This window comes from Equus asinus, chromosome 22 (genome assembly GCF_041296235.1).
Source record: "Equus asinus isolate D_3611 breed Donkey chromosome 22, EquAss-T2T_v2, whole genome shotgun sequence".
In the NCBI taxonomy this organism is placed as follows: domain Eukaryota; kingdom Metazoa; phylum Chordata; class Mammalia; order Perissodactyla; family Equidae; genus Equus; species Equus asinus.
The window spans coordinates 45,451,784-45,469,772 of record NC_091811.1 but is presented as its reverse complement, the minus strand read 5'-3'; the positions used below and the strand labels follow the sequence as shown (position 1 = coordinate 45,469,772).

General features: G+C 35.7%; 1 protein-coding gene across 25 annotated transcripts in view; it reads right to left on the bottom strand.

The window, feature by feature from the left end:
- Positions 1 to 537: 537 nt before the first annotated feature.
- The window catches only part of PPHLN1 (periphilin 1), a 122,114-nt gene continuing 104,662 nt past the window's right edge, over positions 538 to 17,989 (bottom strand). For all 25 annotated transcript variants that reach the window (XM_070494406.1, XM_014864271.3, XM_044755592.2 and 22 more), the window contains one exon: positions 538 to 2,116. In XM_070494406.1, the coding sequence (XP_070350507.1) occupies positions 1,922 to 2,116 (195 nt within the window). In that variant the 3' untranslated portion in view covers positions 538 to 1,921. The remainder of the gene's footprint in view (positions 2,117 to 17,989) is intronic.

The following is a 17,989-nucleotide window of genomic DNA, read 5'->3' as shown; positions in this document are numbered from 1 at the left end:
AGCCTACCAGAATAATACTGATGGCAAGCTATAAACACCTTTAAATGCTGAATGTATTTTGGGGGACGGAAGATGAAGAAACTAACTGTTGAACCTGTATTTAAATGCATCTGTGAGTAAACTTTCTAGTTTAATGAGTTTCTACTAGGTGAACAACTCCTTTGCCTTGTTTCTCAAGTTTTATTTTTAAACTTGTGACATCTTGGCTAGAGGAACTGAATCCTGGAATTAGAATATTTAAGGAGAAAAAAAACATGGGGGCACAGGAAAAACAAGATCAGTATTTTCTTAGTCTTTCTAAAGTGGGTAACAAATAAAATCACTGTTTATTTTAGGGAAGAATACCAGAGATGATATGTGGGATTTAGTTGTGGCTTATGTACAACATCTAAGTGGCAAAAATAAAAATTCAAGGTGGTTTCATACAGGAAACTTAGGAAAATAATTGTTGCCTTTAATTAGTTCTTAAATTTGTGGAATGGCATAATACATATTCTGAGGCACCCATTATAGGATCCACAAAAATTATTTATACTGCTGTTTCCACTTTTAATATAATTTTTATCTACTCTGGGGCAGCTCTTTAGATACTATCAATAGAGGTCACTAAAAATAATGCCAGAATTCAAGTGAGAAGAGACTGGAAATGGAAAGAGGATGGGAGGATAATGAAATTGGGTAGTAATAACAAACATGATTTTTAAGGTCTCCTAACTAATGCCATAAAATCACATATTTTGGCTAAATGCCATTGGGCAGCTGGAAGTGATCAGGAAGCGAGTAGAATATCCTAATCGTCCCAGTTAGATTCCTAACTAACCTGTGATTTGGACGGCTCACTCATGAAGGATTGTTTACATAGACTGCTTGGTGAAGGGTAGTTATGCTGGGCTGAGTGCCTATTCTGCTTTGTTTCTTTCAAGAACATTTTTGAAAGGCTAAGAACTCCTAAAAAGGGCAGCAGAACAAAGAACTGGTTAGACTACAAACAGAGATTAATAAAGGCATAATTTGTAAATGGTCTAATCACGGATATGTTATTAATCTTCTTCTTTCTTGAGATAGGGAATATGGGCCTACGGAAAAAATGAAACTCCACTACTCCCTCATATTCTAAATCTTTCTCTTTCGATTATAATATTTTTAAAGAAATTTCAACTTTAAAATAGCCCTCATCTTTCATTTCAAATTGTCCCTTCTCTTAGTCTTACATATAATATTGTTGAAGACTCACACATCAGCGAGAGTAGCCAGGAAATTCAGGATTATTTTAACACAAGACATTGAGTTCATTTACTTGGAAAACAGCATTTTATTGTGAGGGCCTTTAAGAGATGTAAGTGCTCTATGTTATCACAATGAGAATTATTCTCAAAGCAACTATTCTCTAAGATAACAAAGTATTCAGTTTATTTAGATATTATATTTAAACATACTAAAAGTTACAAGGCCTAAGATAAGCAAGCAACAAGTCAATAAAATCACAACTCAGAATTCTAACATTTTCACATGGTATCATTGACTATGAAATGTAAAAAGACTATTAATGTTTACATGAAATGATCTCTAACCTATAAATTACACTAACATGACCAAACAAATGATCATATACTATGGAAGACTACAGAACATGAGTAAGTACAGAAAGCTGTTCTTCAGGACTGCTTTTTCAAAGCTTGAAAAATTAACTGACCCATCATTTTAGGAGAGAGGGAGGTAAGTATGGATTAGGAGGCTCTATGTGTAGATAAAAAATCTAATTAAAATATCTTAGACTATTTTAGATGTTTATTTGATATTGGAAATGTGGTCAACTATCATAAAGTATTTCTCTTCATCGCAAAATTCCATATATTAAGGATTTACACAATCCAGGAAAAAAAAATCTAGAAACATTTTTTTTGCCTGAGCAAGTAATAGTCTAAAAAGGCTCTCCAAAATCCTGACTAGAGGTGTCATACTCTGCAATGAAATGCTTGAGCTCTTCAACACAGCGCTCACCTATTTCATGTAAATTCTGTCTCAGTGCAAACTGGATAGACTTTTCTAGTGAAGGATCCTTTTCAATCAGCATTTTCACAACCATCCCGAAAGTTTCACAGTCTTGTCGGTAAACCTAGAAAGGTGAAATACACTGTGGTTAGCTAAGAGTGAAAATAATAAGCCAACCATTGAGCTCATTCAGTTGGCAGAATTATGATGCTAAAGTCTAAAAGGGAGACACAGTAATACAACTGCACCTCTCTCGGCCCCTTTGCTGACAACTTGAATGATAGGAAAACACTGAGAGATCACGTCACTGAATGAAGAAGTCAGGAAGATTATTTAATTTTGACTCTCAGTATTAGATTGCTAAATTATAGTAAATTCATTTCCTTGCTCTTGAAAACCATTCACAAGCCCCAAGAAAATTAAAAGGCTAAGTTCTTCCAATGACACAAATAAAATATATAAAACCCTTAGCTGCTTTCTCCATCTCAGTACTAACACACACACACGCACGCACATACACACATTTTTCTAAATAGTGATGAACTTTACTCATAATAGCCATTAAGTTTAACTATTTAAACCAACCATTCCAGTTTATCCTAAGGTTTATATGACCCAGAATTGATATGACTATTTCTAATAAAAGAACTTAGAAAACAGCATACCATTCACATGGTATTACATATGATGTCAAGGCAATAGAGCCCATTAACTGGTCTAACAAACACATAGCACCTAAGTCAAGCCAATGCAGTCCCCGTGGGGGAAAGTCAGGACCATGATGTTTCACAGTCTTAGTGGAGGTAAATTCCTTACCAAACCAGTCAGCCCGCATAATAACAGCATTCTAACACCAACCACAGGCCTCAGCAGACCACTTTGTGGGTGGCCTAAATTTTATAGGCTTCTTTATAACAGATGTACTAGATGAGGATAATGTTACACTGTGAATTAACCTGCAAATTCTTTTAAATCTGCTGTTTTACCTAAAATGTAACCCTTCATTGAGCATATTTACAGAACATAAATGTGCTACAGATTTGCATATCAAAAGTAAAACCATATTACAATGTGCTCATACATTTATTTAAACTGTAAACTACTGTCACTCTGGAGACAAGATATTACAAGCATTCAGAGGTTGTGTTTTATTTTTTAATTGTAAGTCCTTTTTGAATTATTCATTGAAACAGACCAATTTTTGTACATTAGTTGACAAGAACAACCAGAACTGCCCAAAGCAACATAATTCTCTACTACAGGGTAAATTTTCTAAAAAGACTGCATAAAATGCTCTGTTGGGCATTAGACAGGAAATAATTAGTTTTTTGTTAAAGGAAGAACCTCACCCTCCAACATTTTATAAATAAAATTCACAACGGTCAGAACCTGTTTCCGAAATCTGTTCCACAGTAAACTCAATCCCAAACAGGAAGGGTGTAGCTATCTGTAGGAGAGTTTGTTTGCTTATGGTCCCTAGCTGGAAATGCATTAATAATCTTCAGATTTGATATCTACAGGCCACACAGGAAGATTTTTTTGTTGTTGCTTTTTCCCCTGATTGGACCTCATCAAAATGGGAAACAGGTTAAAGTATGGGTGGGGCTCACATAAACTGCATAGAAACATAGTTAAATTTGCCAGCATAATGAAAACCTATCCAAATGTGGTTTTACAGAGTCCTGTATTATAGTAGCCTGCATTAACAGTTACAGTCTCATGAAGTACTTCTAGGAATAAAGAAATACGATAAAACTACCAAGGCTTTTTACTATTAATTATGCTGTCCAGTGACTGGAAGAAGAGAACTTGGCAAAACAAACTCCTCGATGGCAAGTTTGTTCTATCTAAAATTGCTTGTAATGACATAAAACTCCTCTAGAATGTATATCATTTCAGTCCTTACCTCTGTTCCCACAAAAAGAGAAACCAAAAATTAAGGCAACATGAGTTGTTAGAAGAATTTTCATTTCAGACAACCCAAACCATCTTTAGCATATGCATTACAGTTCTGTAAGAGCAGTCTGACGGAAAGGTAGAGATTATAGAGCTGTGCTACCTAATACGGTAGCCACAAGCCACAGGAGGCTACTTAAGTTTAGATATATATGCATATATTTATCTTAATATTTAATTTATATTAATATTAGGAGGTAACTAATTAACTGCAAAAGTCAGACATATACACAGCTTAAAAGGCTGGGGAATCAAATAAGAACCATTATTTTCTCTATTGTTGATGTCTCATTACTCCATACAGTTTCTTGTATCTGAACTCATTTGGTTCAAATGCTCTATATCCTCTTTCAGGAGGGTTACATTCTAGTGGGAAGGGTAAAGGCAGACAATTAAAACAGCATAAAGGAGACATTTAGATGTGGAAGGTGTAGGAAAGCCAGAAAAAACAAAGAGGTGGTTCTAAAAGCAGGCTTATTGAGTTCAAATCCTGACTCTCCTACTGTGGTAGGCTGAATAATGCCCTCACTGCTGCCCGCAAAATGTCCATGTCCCAATCCCCGGAGCCCAGGCATACGTTACCTTACCTGGGATAAGGGACTTTGCAGATGTGATTATACTAAGGATTTTGAGATTGGGAGATTATCCTGGATTATCCAGGTGGGCAAAATGTCATCATAAGAGTCCTCAGAAAGGAGCACAGGAGGGTCAGAAAAAGAGAGGAAATGTGATCACAGAAACAGAGGTTGAGTGATGAGCTTTAAAGATGGAGGAAGGAGCTACCAGCCAAGGAATCCAGGCAGCCTCTAAAAACTGGAAAAGGCAAGGCAACAGATTCTCCCCTAGAGTCTCTGGAGGAAGTGCAGCCCTGAAGACACTCTGGTTTAGGCCTCATGAAACCCATTTCGGACTTTACATATTCTTTTCAAGCTCACATGGAACATCATCAGGATAGACCACATTCTGGGCCATAAAACACAGCTTAACAAATATAAAACAGAAATCACGCAAAATACACTCTCAGACCACAATAGAATTAAATTACAAATCAACAGAAAGATAGCCACAAAAATCCCAAAATATCTGGAGATTAAACAACACACTTCTAAAAATACATGGATCACAGAAGTCTCAAGAGAAATTTAAAAATATTTTGAATTAAATGAAAATACAACTACCAAAAGTTGTGAGATGCAGCAAAAGCAAAGCTTAGAGAGAAATTTATAGTGTTAAATGCATATGATATAAAAGAAAATATACATAGAAAAGAAGATATGATAGGAAACTAAAAGAAGAGCAAATTAAATCCAAAGTAAGTTAAAAAAATAAGAGCAGAGATCAATGAAATTGAAAACAAGATATCAGAAAACCAACAAAACCAAAAGCTGATTCTTTGAAAAGATCAAACTGATAAACCTCTAGCAAGGCTAATCAAGAAAAAAAGAGAGAAAACACAAGACTTACTTATAAAGTCACAGTAATCAAGACTGTATGGTATTGTTGAAAGAATAGACAAATAGATCAATGGTATAGAATAAAGAGCCAGAAATAGACTCATACAAATATAATCAACTGATCTTTAACAAAGGAGCAAAGGCAATTCAATGCAGAAAGGATAGTCTTCAACAAATGTACTGGAACAACTGGACATCCATGTGCAAAATAATCTAGACACAGATCTTAGACTTTTCACAAAAATTAACTCAAAATGGATCATAGACCTAAATGTCAAATGCAAAACTATAATACTTCTAGAAGATAATAAAAGAAAAAAATCTAGGTGACAACACCAAAAGCATGTTCCATGAAAAAAAAAAAATCAAGTTGGATTTCATTAAAATTAAAAACTTCCGCTCTCTGAGAGATAACGTTAAGAGAATGAACAGATAAGCTACAGACTGGGAGAAAATCTTTACAAAATACATATCTGACAAAGTACTGGCATTCAAAATACACAAAGAACTCTTAAAACTCAAAAATTAAGAAAACTCAAAAAATGGGCAAAAGATTTGAACAGACGGCTCACCAAAGAAGACAGGTGGATGGCCACTTAGCAGATAAAAAGATGTGCACCATAAAAGTCATTAGGGTACTGAAAATTAAAACAACAATGAGATGAGATGCCACAACACACTTATTAGAATGGTGATATCCAAAACACTGACGACCTCAATTTCTGGTGAGGACATGAAGCTATAGGACTCTCATACATTGCTGGTGGGAATGCAAAATGATACAGGCCACTTTGGTAGGCAGCTGAGCTGTCTCTTACAAATCTACACATAGTCTTAACATACAATCCAGGAATTGTGCTCCTAAGTATTTACCCAAATGAGTTAAAAACTATGTCCATATAGAAACCTGCATAAAATGTTTATAGCAGCTTTGGTCATAACTGCCAAAAACTGGAAGCATCCAAGATAGCCTTCAATAGCTGAGTGGATAAACTATGGTGCATACATACACTGGAATATTTTTTGGTGATAAAAAGAAATGAGCTATCAAGCCACAAAAAAGATACAGAGTAGCTTTAAATGCTTATTGCTAAGTGAAAGAAGCCAGTCTGAGGCCAGTCCAGTGGCACAGAGGTTAGCTAAGTTTACACGTTCTGCTTCAGCGGCCCAGGGTTCACGGGTTCAGATCCCGGGTGCGGACCTACACACCACTTGTCAAGCCATGCTGTGGCAGGTGTCCCACATATAAAGTGGAGGAAGATGAGCATGGATGTTAGCTCAGGGCCAGTCTTACTCAGCAAAAAGAGGACTGGCAGCAGATGTTAGCTCAGAGCTAATCTTCCTCAAAACAAACCAAAAAAGCCAGTCTGGAAAGGCTACACAATGCATGATTCCAACTGTATGACAGTCTAGAATAAGCAAAACTATAGAGACAGTAAGAAGACCAGTGGTTGCCAGGGGGAAGGGGGAGAGAGCACAGGGCATTTTTAGGATGGTAAAACTATTCTGTATGATACTGTATGGTATGATAATGAATGATACATTTTGCATTTGTCAAAATCCAAGAACTATATGACACAGAGAGAACCCTAAAGTGTAAACTATGCACTTTATTTAATAATAACGTATCCATATTGGTTGACCAATCATAACAAATCTATCACAGCAATACAAAATGTTAATGATAGGAGAGGCTCTGTGGAGAGAGGGGTATATGGGAACTCTACTTTCTTGCAATTTTTCTGTAAACCTAAAACTGCCCTAACTAAATAAAGTCTATTAAAATTAAAAAAAAAAAAAGAATCACATAAATGAAGAAAAAGGAAAAAAAGTTACCCCTCTGTGCCTCAGTTCAGTACCTACAGGCATGACTATGCTGTTATAAGGATTAAATGAGATAATAAAGAGCACTCAGAATAGTGCCTGCTATATAGGAAGCATTTAATACATGTTAGATATAGTGATGCTGATGATGGAAAGAGGAGACACAACTATTCTGACTTTGTCAAGAGAAGAGAGTTATTAGAAAATGATGTCAGAACTGATTCTTTATACATTAGGAGCTTACTCTAGGAAAATATGAAGGAGGAAAAGGAAATGGCATTTTGGGGATATTCAATTGGCTTGGCATAGCTAAAGCGCAGGCTGTGTTCACCCTCAAAGGAGAAAGAGCCAGAAGGAGGAAGCGGATCCTCTGAATGTATCAGAGAAAGAAAATGGTTAAGAATTAATGCCACAGGCTCTTGAAGGACAATGAATGTGACATGATGTGTTTAGAGGCTTTATGAGTAATTAAGAAGCAATATAGATGTGATAATGTGAAGAATAATGGGTTGGAAGGTTTTTTATTTTTATTTATTGCAAGGGGGAGGGTACTAGGAATGGAAGATAAGTTCAGTACCCAATATGTAATTGAGGCACCCAATAATAGGAAGTTGAGTATTGAGTCTAGACTTCAGGAGAAGGAAACTCAGGAGGGAAGGAGGGAGGGAGAAGGGGTTGGGGAGAAAGATCTTATCATCTTTGGCACTGATGATAGTCGAGGCCATAGGAGTTTCTTGAAGAAGGGGGTAAGTTCTCTCTAGCCCCAGTATCTGATACAAAGTGGACACTCAGTAAATATTGAATGAACAGCTAAAGTCTGCTCTGAGAGAACGTATAAGAGCAAAAGACAGCCAAGAGTTGACACCTACAAATATCAGTATCAGCCACAGGAGAGACAATAAGGAAGACTAAGAATCATGAGAGGGTGAAGGCACAGGTGCCAAGGAAAAGTTTGTACAATAAGAATGCAGTCAATGAAATGCCAGAGAAAGATCAAAGAAGCTGAGGCACAGAACATAGTGATTGGATTTGGAAATGAGGGGGTAACTGTTTAACTGCAAGAACAGTTTATTGGCATGGTGATTACAGAGCCGCGCTGCCTAACACAGTAGCCTCTAGCCATATGTGACTATTTATATTGAAATTTTAATTAATTAAAAACTTCAGTTCCTCAGTCACACTTAGCCTATTTCAAATGCTAGTGGCTACCCATATGGGACAGTGCAAATATAAAACATTTCCATCACCACAAAAAATTCTATTAAGCAGTGTTACTATAGAGGGTTGAGGAGGGGAAAAAGGTAAAGATGTAGTGGTAAGTGTTGACCTGGTAAATTAAATAATATATATTTGCAACAATTTTACCACTAAAGTGGAAATAAAAGCTTACCACTTTTAAAGAAGCATTGCAAAATATAATTAGTATCTGTAAAACGTTCCACAATCTTGATGAAATGCATATAAAAATATAAGTTAAAAAAAGAACCTCCAATTGAAGCTTAATATACAAGGAAACATAACGTCTAATGTGTTGATGAGGTCGAGAAAAAAGTGACAACATACTGACGTTAAATACTGGAGACAAATTTAAACCCTTTAATTTGGGTCTGTAGTAATGCAGAAAGTGTCAAAACTACTGTAATCTATGTTGCTGGTTGTGCTATATTAATAGAAAAAGATATCTTTGAGACTCCTTCCTCAAAGCTGTGTGCCTATTGGCTCTTAAAAGCACAGCTCCTAAAAAGAACACTGGTGCTTGCTAAGAAATGCATTATGAACACATGGATTAGATCTCAACCGCCTACACTCAATATGTGGCACAAATATTGCAGCTACGTAAAAAAGTAACTCCAAAGTTAATAAAGTGGATAAATGCTAACAAACCTTAGCAATCAAAATTCATAGAATTCTCATCCATAAATACAAATCAATTTATAAATTTATAGGATTTAGTCAAAGTGTAATACTTAAATGATTTTCTTTTTACCCTTTCCAGCTTATTAGTTCTTTCAATCATAATATACTAGACAAAAATAAATGAAATAATTCCAAAGAGTGTACAGAATCTTTCACTGATGCCAAATGCAGATCCCACAGAGAATACAGGAACTAGACAAATCTCAAATTAACAGCGGAAAAAGTTGCAAAGGAAATACGTAGACTAAGATACCATTTATGTATGTTTTAAAAACAATTTATTTAGTTTAGGGATACACACATATATACTAAAAATACAAAAACATGCATAAGAATGACAGCTCTGAGAAGGGAGGGAGCCAGCAGGGATCTGAGAGGGGCTTTATCTGTAGCTGTAATATTTTATTTCTTTAAAAAGAGAGGGGAAAAAAGCAAATACTGAACTCTAGTTACTGACATGCATGCTGAAGTACTGAGGAGTGAAGTGTACTGAGTGCAACATACTTTGACATCATATAATAAGATGAGTTAACGGGTGAATAGAGGAATGAATGGATATGTGACAAGGCAAATAAAACAAAATGTTAATTACAGAGTCTAGGTGATGAGTGTATGAGTGTACACTGTCTAATTCCTAATGTTGAAAATTTTCATTACAAAATGTTAAGGTGAAAGAGAGATCCAAAGCAAAATAAGGCCCAACTGTGAGTATGTGGGTCTGATCATTTCAGCTTATAAATGAAGATGGATCTGTGTTTTGTTTGGACCCTGGATGATGAACTTTGTGTCTTCTCAATGTGGGTTGAGAATAACAGATATTACTACAGATATTAATGAATCTATAAATGCAGATATAAATTTGAATGACAGATAACCGCGCCTGCCAGACAACTAGAACTCACCTACTACGTGTAAAGTACCTGATTTGGTCAGTAACATAGCGTGCCCTGCTCAAGGAAATTAGATTCTAGTAAAAAGAGTAACACATTTAAGATAACCACAAGACAAGGCTGAATACGGTAAATGCCAGAAGAGAAACACAGAGCATGATAATAATTCCAAAGAATGACCATAATGGGTAGAGAGGACACTGAGACAGTGTTGGCTTTTCCAGGCAACTTGGAAGCTCGGAAACAAAAAAGCATAGTATGCTTAAAGAATGTATCTCAGAATATAGGGAAGTTTTGGAAAAGATGGCTATTGGATAGATTGGAATCAAAATGGAGCTCAATATGAATAGGTTAAACTTTAAATAACTTACAGTTGGACTTATGGTTTAACTTATCCTTGGACTTAGCTTACATTACACTGTAGACATCTTTTTTCTTATTCATCAGACAATAAACAAACCACTGAAGACTGTTGATTAGAGGAAAACTAATGTGTATTCATTACTCAATATCCCCTTCAAATCTGATTTAGTAGGCTAGGAAAAGTAATTTTGTGTTCAAATTAACTTGAGAAAAGAACTTCTAAGACTCAAAAAATATAAAGAGGCTAAATCCAAAGAAAAATATTCTTAACAAAGACAAGATAAAAGGCAATTAAATACATTATAAAATCGGTTTAAAGATTTTTATTACCAAGAAAATGGTTAATAATAAATAGTTTGTAAAATGACAGTTTTCAATGTGGCTTTTAATATATTCATGCTTGAGAACAATAAAAATTCTTTAATAAAGGCAGGGAGGGGAAGGCTTAATTTAGACATTTCCCAAGTTAATGTCTAAAACATTCATCACAATGAAATAGATCATGGGTTAAAATGGCAAGTCAGCTCCTTAAATGATATTTCTCACTTAGAATGTATTTCCTTTGAGTAAAAAAAATCCAGTTAAAAAGGTGCAATTTCTTATGTATATACTGAACTGATACAACAGCTATTTGCTACAGAAGAAATTATTTTCGTAAGAATTAAATGAAGCTAATGAGCATACGACTAAGAAAAATCTAACATACAGTTTAAGTTAGAGTTATCCAAAGAAAATTGATTTTAATTAAGATTACTTTCAAATAAATCTTTTTGGAAATGAGATGATTTTAAATTGCTCATGAGGTAGCCCAGTTCTCAAATGATTTAACTTTAGTAATCAGATAAGTGCAATGGCCTGACTATTGCACACACTTTAGATTTGACTAAGGCCAAATGAAAGTAAATTATTGGCAAGAGCCTGTTCCATAAGTGAAAAATCTTACACTGCTTTGAGAGATCTAAGAGCAACCTCCACCCCGCCAGTTACCTCTGACAGAAGAAATCAGTCAGTAGGAGTGACTGAGCAGGAAGCAGCTTAGCTACTTCAAGACCCACCCCCTTCACTTCCTCCCAGTTCATCTCTGGCAAAGGAGGTTGGAGAGAATCCAACAGTAAGGTTGCTTTAACCTTGTGAAGATATTTAAGAATGGCTCAGAACCTAAAAGTATTAACAGTTACTAAGCCCAATCGGTGAGGCCTCAAGGAGGGCACTACACAGGAAAAACCTGAGGAGAATGGGGAGGAATCCTACGCAAAGATCTCTATGGCTGGAAATGGTTATGGATTACGATTCTAAAGGGGTTTGGTTTGTTTAAACATAGTAGCATTTAGAAATTATTGGCATATCAGAAACATTAAGTCACTACAACATTTTCATATAGGCTTGTACATTATTTTATGTACTAGGAATCCTCACAAGTACTTGGGAATTACTATCCCGATTTTATAAAATTATCGAAGCAGAGAGATTAAAGGAGTTAGATGTAAGATGTACGATTAACATTCACAGCCTAGGTTTCTAATTTATCTCTTATCGTATTGCTGCTATAACCCAAGAGAATTATTTAAATCCAAAATTGAAATAAAGCCATGACTGAGACTAAATCCTTGGCAAAGATAAATTAATCTGCTTGGTTTCAAAGAGTGGTGTAAAGGAAGTGGCTTGGAGGGGCCTGGAAGGCAGGTCACTATCAGGAGACAATGCGACATCATTTTGTGTGTGTGCGCGCTTCACATCTAATACTTCATCACCATCCTAGTGAAATCTGAAAGTCAGATTATTTTTCCACATAGCTTCAAGGATGTTACTAGGATACATTTATGAAAAATAAACAGGTCAGATCAGCCATCTTCCCCATGCTGGGAAAAGCACTACTATTCTGCAAGCTACTTATGCTGGGGTTGGTTAAAGAGCATTTTATGGCTGAAATGGGACATGTTCAAAGTATTCTGCAGGGGAGGCTAGTTCCTCTTTAGCTTTTTATGCCAGGTGATTCAGCAAATCAGGTACATTCACTCTATCATCCCACTTCTTTCATCATTAAAGTTTTATATTGCAAAGTTGATTTTAGGCGAAATCACTTTTCCTACTATGAAATTTCTCCACTGAAAAATTAAGTTATTGTTTCAGCACACATATGCTATGGTCCTACCTCTTTCTTTCCCTCTGTTTTCTGTGACATTAAATAGTTTATATATCTTGTATGTACTACAGTTCAGAAAAACTTTCATTTTTGATACAGTATCAAGGTATTGTGAATTTTCAGTTCAAGATTAAAAAAAAAGTCCTTGCTAATGCAATAATTTTGGGAGACTTTTTAAATGTATGCCATAGTCTCTTTTTAGTGAAGGTGATGGGAGTAGGGGCTAAGAGGTCACTGAACCAAAAAGTTCCTGTGAAGGGCCAGGAAATATGACTGGTGGTCAGGATTAATTATAACTCCAGCATATAGGCAGCTTCTGCAGTTTCTGTTTAGCTGTCCTCTCCTCACCTCTACCCCTCATCCAGAGAGAGGCCTCTGGCAGCTATATTTATATTATACGCCAATTGAAAAATACATATTTATAGAATTTAAGGAATTTTGGTGACGAAGAAGAATCCCAGGGTTTACTAGATCATGAATCAGGTTTATAATGCTGACATTGTCAAGGGATAAAGGAAAAGCAGATGCTAAGTGGAGAGGGAGGCATGGAGAAAAAGAAGGGAAATTAAGGAGGAAGAGAAACTGCCTGATAGCCTTCCAGTTCCAGGCTCTACACCTGGTTTTTACCTCATGCCTCATAAGAAATCCCTGTAAGCTTTCAATACTTTCCTTTAACTTGCTAATGGTAATATGAGTGGGTTTTATAACTTGTAACCAAAAAGAACTTTCTCCAGATACCTAGCATAACAGACTGCTACATGGACTGGGTGCCACCTGGCCTTCTGGGCTGGGGTGTCAATCTGGGAGCAGTACACACCTGTGCGATTACGCCTGCACTGCAGTGCCATCTGCTCATCAGCATGGCTTTACCACTGGCAGGAATACCAAGGTGATGGAATAAATCTGTTTTCTCTTCAGTGCAACTGCAAACCCACCAACAGGCTTCACAAGACTTTGTTCGACATAGTTAAAGAGAGATTATACTTTTCCATCGTAAAAGTTAAACAATCACCAATCCTTGGAGTTTCCATGGAAAATACAGCTTTTGTTACTCCTAGTGAAAAAAAGAGTAATGTATCTGCTTTCAGCTCATCAAATGCAAATGGAGGAAACAGAATATTATTGGTCTTCTTAATCATACTTCTACCAGAGAGGGGCTTTTCAATTAGATAACATATAATACCACTCTGTATACTTCCAAGATGTGGTTTTTTTTCTTTCCAGAAGAAAGGTATTATTCATAACTAACAGAAATAGCACAGCTTCATTTTGAAAATAGGAACTGCAGTATCAGGTATATTAAAAGTAGGTTAATATTAATTAATATTTAAATTAATTCATTATTTTACTTTTATCTCTGAAGGTATTATGTAATCTGGGAAAAGTCCATCAATCCCATCACGTATAAATTGAAATACATATTTTCAAGGTTTATCTGCAGTTGTTGTCTAGTGCATACTTTTAACAGCAAATTTTATAGAGTAATTGGCAAATAATTTAAAATTAATCTAGATCTGTCCACTTGACATCACGAACAAAAATACTAATGACTTCTCAAACGATCCTGAAGTTCCTTCCAAGAATCAGAGACATAACAACACTGTGCTCACAAATGGACGGACTCATCTAGAATCATGATGCTATCACCATTACATCAACCAGTTATACTGCTATTTCCATTTTATGCTAAGAAACACACCAGGTGTTAATCACAAGTATGATGTCATTAAATTTTAGTAAATGAAGATACGAATTTGGTCCTCGAAACACCTTTTTGAAGACAGAATTTAAAAGTCCATACTTTTAAACTGCTAACTTTCTTAGTTGGCAAAAGTCACAAAGAATGGGGTGACTGGTATATTTTAGGTAAGAATAACAGGGAAAACCAGAAATGAAATCTTTGTTTGGATTAGCAGCACTGAATATTGAATTGGTTCAGATAAAATTAGGGTCAAAGGCTGACCACCTCACTACAAGAGCCAAAGGAAACAGTAGACTGTGGTTTCCCCTTTAACCTTGCTTTGTGCAAGATTACCATGTGCTCACGTAGATACAACATAGAAAGAAATTTTTCACATAAACACATCCTGGAAAAACGCATTAAGCCATTCCTCTCCTCATACATATTTTCAGTGTCTTATGTGAATAAAAGATATAAATATCAAACATGTGCCTTTAGTCTCTGCAAGTTCAGTGTTGTAGTATTTAAAAGTTCAGAAATTAATATTTATGGTTAGGACTTATTTCCTGAGCAAACACTAAATCATTTGTGAAAATTAACTGCTAAGTTGTCTTCCTTTGAAAGGCACTCTTTACTTGCTTTCAGAGGTACCACAGTGCTGAAATCTGACTCTGTTGTGCACCTCTTCATTTCCTAGTTTTGCTATTTCTATAGTCACAATACTAGCGTGGACATAACCAATACAACCCTGTTATAACACAGTAGCTTTCTAATTTCATCTAGTCTTTTTATTCTAAACTTTCCAACTCACAGGCCCTGTCATCTTAAAGATGGAAAAAACTCTTCTAAGAACACTGTTGTGCTGGCTCCAAAGATCTGACCCAATAAAATTCTTCAACAAAATCTTAGCTACTAAAATCTTCTCATCACCCACCAAAATACCACCCACTATACATTTGTCAGTATTTTACCAGCTCTCATATGCTATTTGCATTCTCTTAGTTGCTTTTCTACTTTAATTTCTTTAAAATTTCATTTAAGACATCTTTCACAAAGTTTTTTCAGGTCACTTTTTCCAGGGTACTCTAAATATTTAAAAAATGTATGTTTCTTTCTGTCCATTCTACCTCCTCCATTATATTGATGGCAAATATAATTTCTTTTGTTTCCATTGTAACCGTCTCCCCTTAAATATAAGGGTGGGAACAAAATGGATCTTTCATTATCTCTGACTAATTTAAAAGTTTAAAAGCATATGTCCTGGCCTTGGCACAAACTTTAATTAGACATTTTGACCATCCTATCCAATTAATCCCATAGGCAAATTCTTTGAGATTAGTAAATGAATCTGTTCACAGGGGTTGTCAATAAATATTGTTCCTTAATCAAGTAAACATCATAATTAAATTGTTAATTGGTTTAACATTACAAGGAAGTGAAGTATAACAGACAAATGTTCTGAAATCAAGGAGGGAAGAAAGTTTACATTATAAAGTTATTTCACAATAATGAAAAGCCTAAAACACAGTATCTTGAAAGGTATCGTAATTTTATTTACTTCTACATATATAGAGTCACCCTTAACTTTTAAAGCATTTAAAATGTAAAGATCTTGGCTCAGGGTTGTTTTCGACAAATGAGACTTCCTTATATAAAATTATACACAGAATCTTGCTGATAGTTTGCTTAGCAAACGTTTTATCTGGGGGCCAGCCCCGTGGCCTAGTGGTTAAGCTCGGTGTGCTTCGCCTTGGTGGCCTGGGTTCGGTTCCTGGACATAGACCTACACCACTTGGTAGCCATGCCATGGCAGCAACCCACATACAAAATAGAGGAAGATTGGCACAGATGTTAGCTCAGGGTGAATCTTCCTCAAGCAAAAAAAAAAAATGTTTTTTCTGTAGACTGCATAAAATGACCATCAATCAAATACACTGACCATATTTTGGATAAAATACCCAATTCCTGTTGCATGGACTGACAACCTTCTATTATTTTGTGACAATCAAATCTTCTAACCAGAGTCCAGATAAGATTTAGTGTAAAGCTTCTTTCCCTATAAGACAATTATATTGTAGGAAGAGAATAAAATTCGATTAGAAATACCCTACTCTACTGTACAGTCACATAGTTTTCACTACTAAAATGGAACACCAAAGGAGAAAAGAAGTTTTTTAAAAAGATTATTATAGAAAAAGACAAGTTTTAAAATGTCTAAAAACATATTTATATTGTCTTTTGCAAAAAAACCACAAACACAAACCAAAAACAAACAAACAAAAGCACACAACCAAAAAAACCCAAACCAAAACCAAAACTCATCCAGAAATGGTACCATTCAGGATGATACTATTTTAAGAAGTCAAAAGGATTGCATATTAGTAAGATGAAGCAATAATTAAAAAGTAAACATATTATATGCAAAACAAAAGAAAAATTTCCAGTTCTGCCTCTGTCTCCATTGTGTAGGTGTGACAGGAAAGCTCTAAAATTTTTCCTTAAACACTGAATCATCTCCAGTGATTCAAGTCAGTATTTATCCCAATAGCTCAATGATGTAGCAGCTGCATTCTGTATTCTATTTTTTTAAATGGCACTTAAGTTGTATCAGTTCTACAGACAAAAGAAGTCACATGAAATTGGAACAACCAAAATACAACTTCAAAAGTCAAATTTTTGACTATAATGTCCTGTATTTTTGTTAAAAAAAAAGAAAAAGATGGGGCCAGCCCCGTGGCTGAGTGGTTAAGTTTGCACACTCTACTTCGGCAGCCCAGGGTTTCACCAGTTCGAATCCTGGGCGCGGACATGGCACTGCTCATCAAGCCATGCTGAGGAGGTGTGGGGGACTGGAATTGGCCACCCCAAGACATGTTTCTTTGGCATGAGGATTATTTTGGGCTGGTTACTTTTAAAAACTGCAGACAGGAAAGAAACTCTGAAAAGCAGAGTTTACTTACCCTTTGTTAAGAAACATTTACATTGTAAAGGAAATCTCCATCTGCAAAGGTATCTCCCTCTCTGTACAGGAAGAAGGGGGATGACCTTATCTCTAGAAACTCTTATCAAAGCAGAAGGCAAGGACTTAAATCTGCACAATAACCTGACCCTTGTTTACTGCACTTGTCTGGTAATCTCCTATAACTGACTCCCCTCACCCCCAACATCCTCCTTTGTTGTTAGCTGAAGATGATATTTAAGGTGGTGGCTTCAGCCATTTTGGAGAGTTGCTCAGGTTGCCTGAGCCTCTCCCATGTATACATGTTATAAAGCTTTGTTTAATTTTCTCCAGTTATTCTGTCTCATGTGAATTTAATTCGTTCTCCAGCTAGAAGAACCCAGAGCGGGTAAAGGAAATGTCTTCCTCCCCTACAGCGGCATCCCACATGCCACAACTAGAAGGACCCACAACTAAAAGTACACAACTATGTTCCGGGGGGCTTTGGGGAGAAAAAGGAAAAATAAAATCTTTAAAAGAAAAAGAAAAAGAATATATTCTCCTCACATACTGAACACACTCTGAACTAGCCATATGGAAATCAGATTAAACAGTTTTCTTAGTCTTCAAGTCATCATATGTGGATATAGTTACACAGTAAAAGCTTCAATCCCAAATCTTTTACACAATAAGAATCAACTTGTTATGACCTTGAGGAATAAGCCATTCATATGCATAGGTATGCCAAAAAAGAAAGATGGTGTAAAAAATTACCATGGGTATAATTTCTTATCATTTTCTTTCTACAAAAGAAGAAATTTCTCATTCACA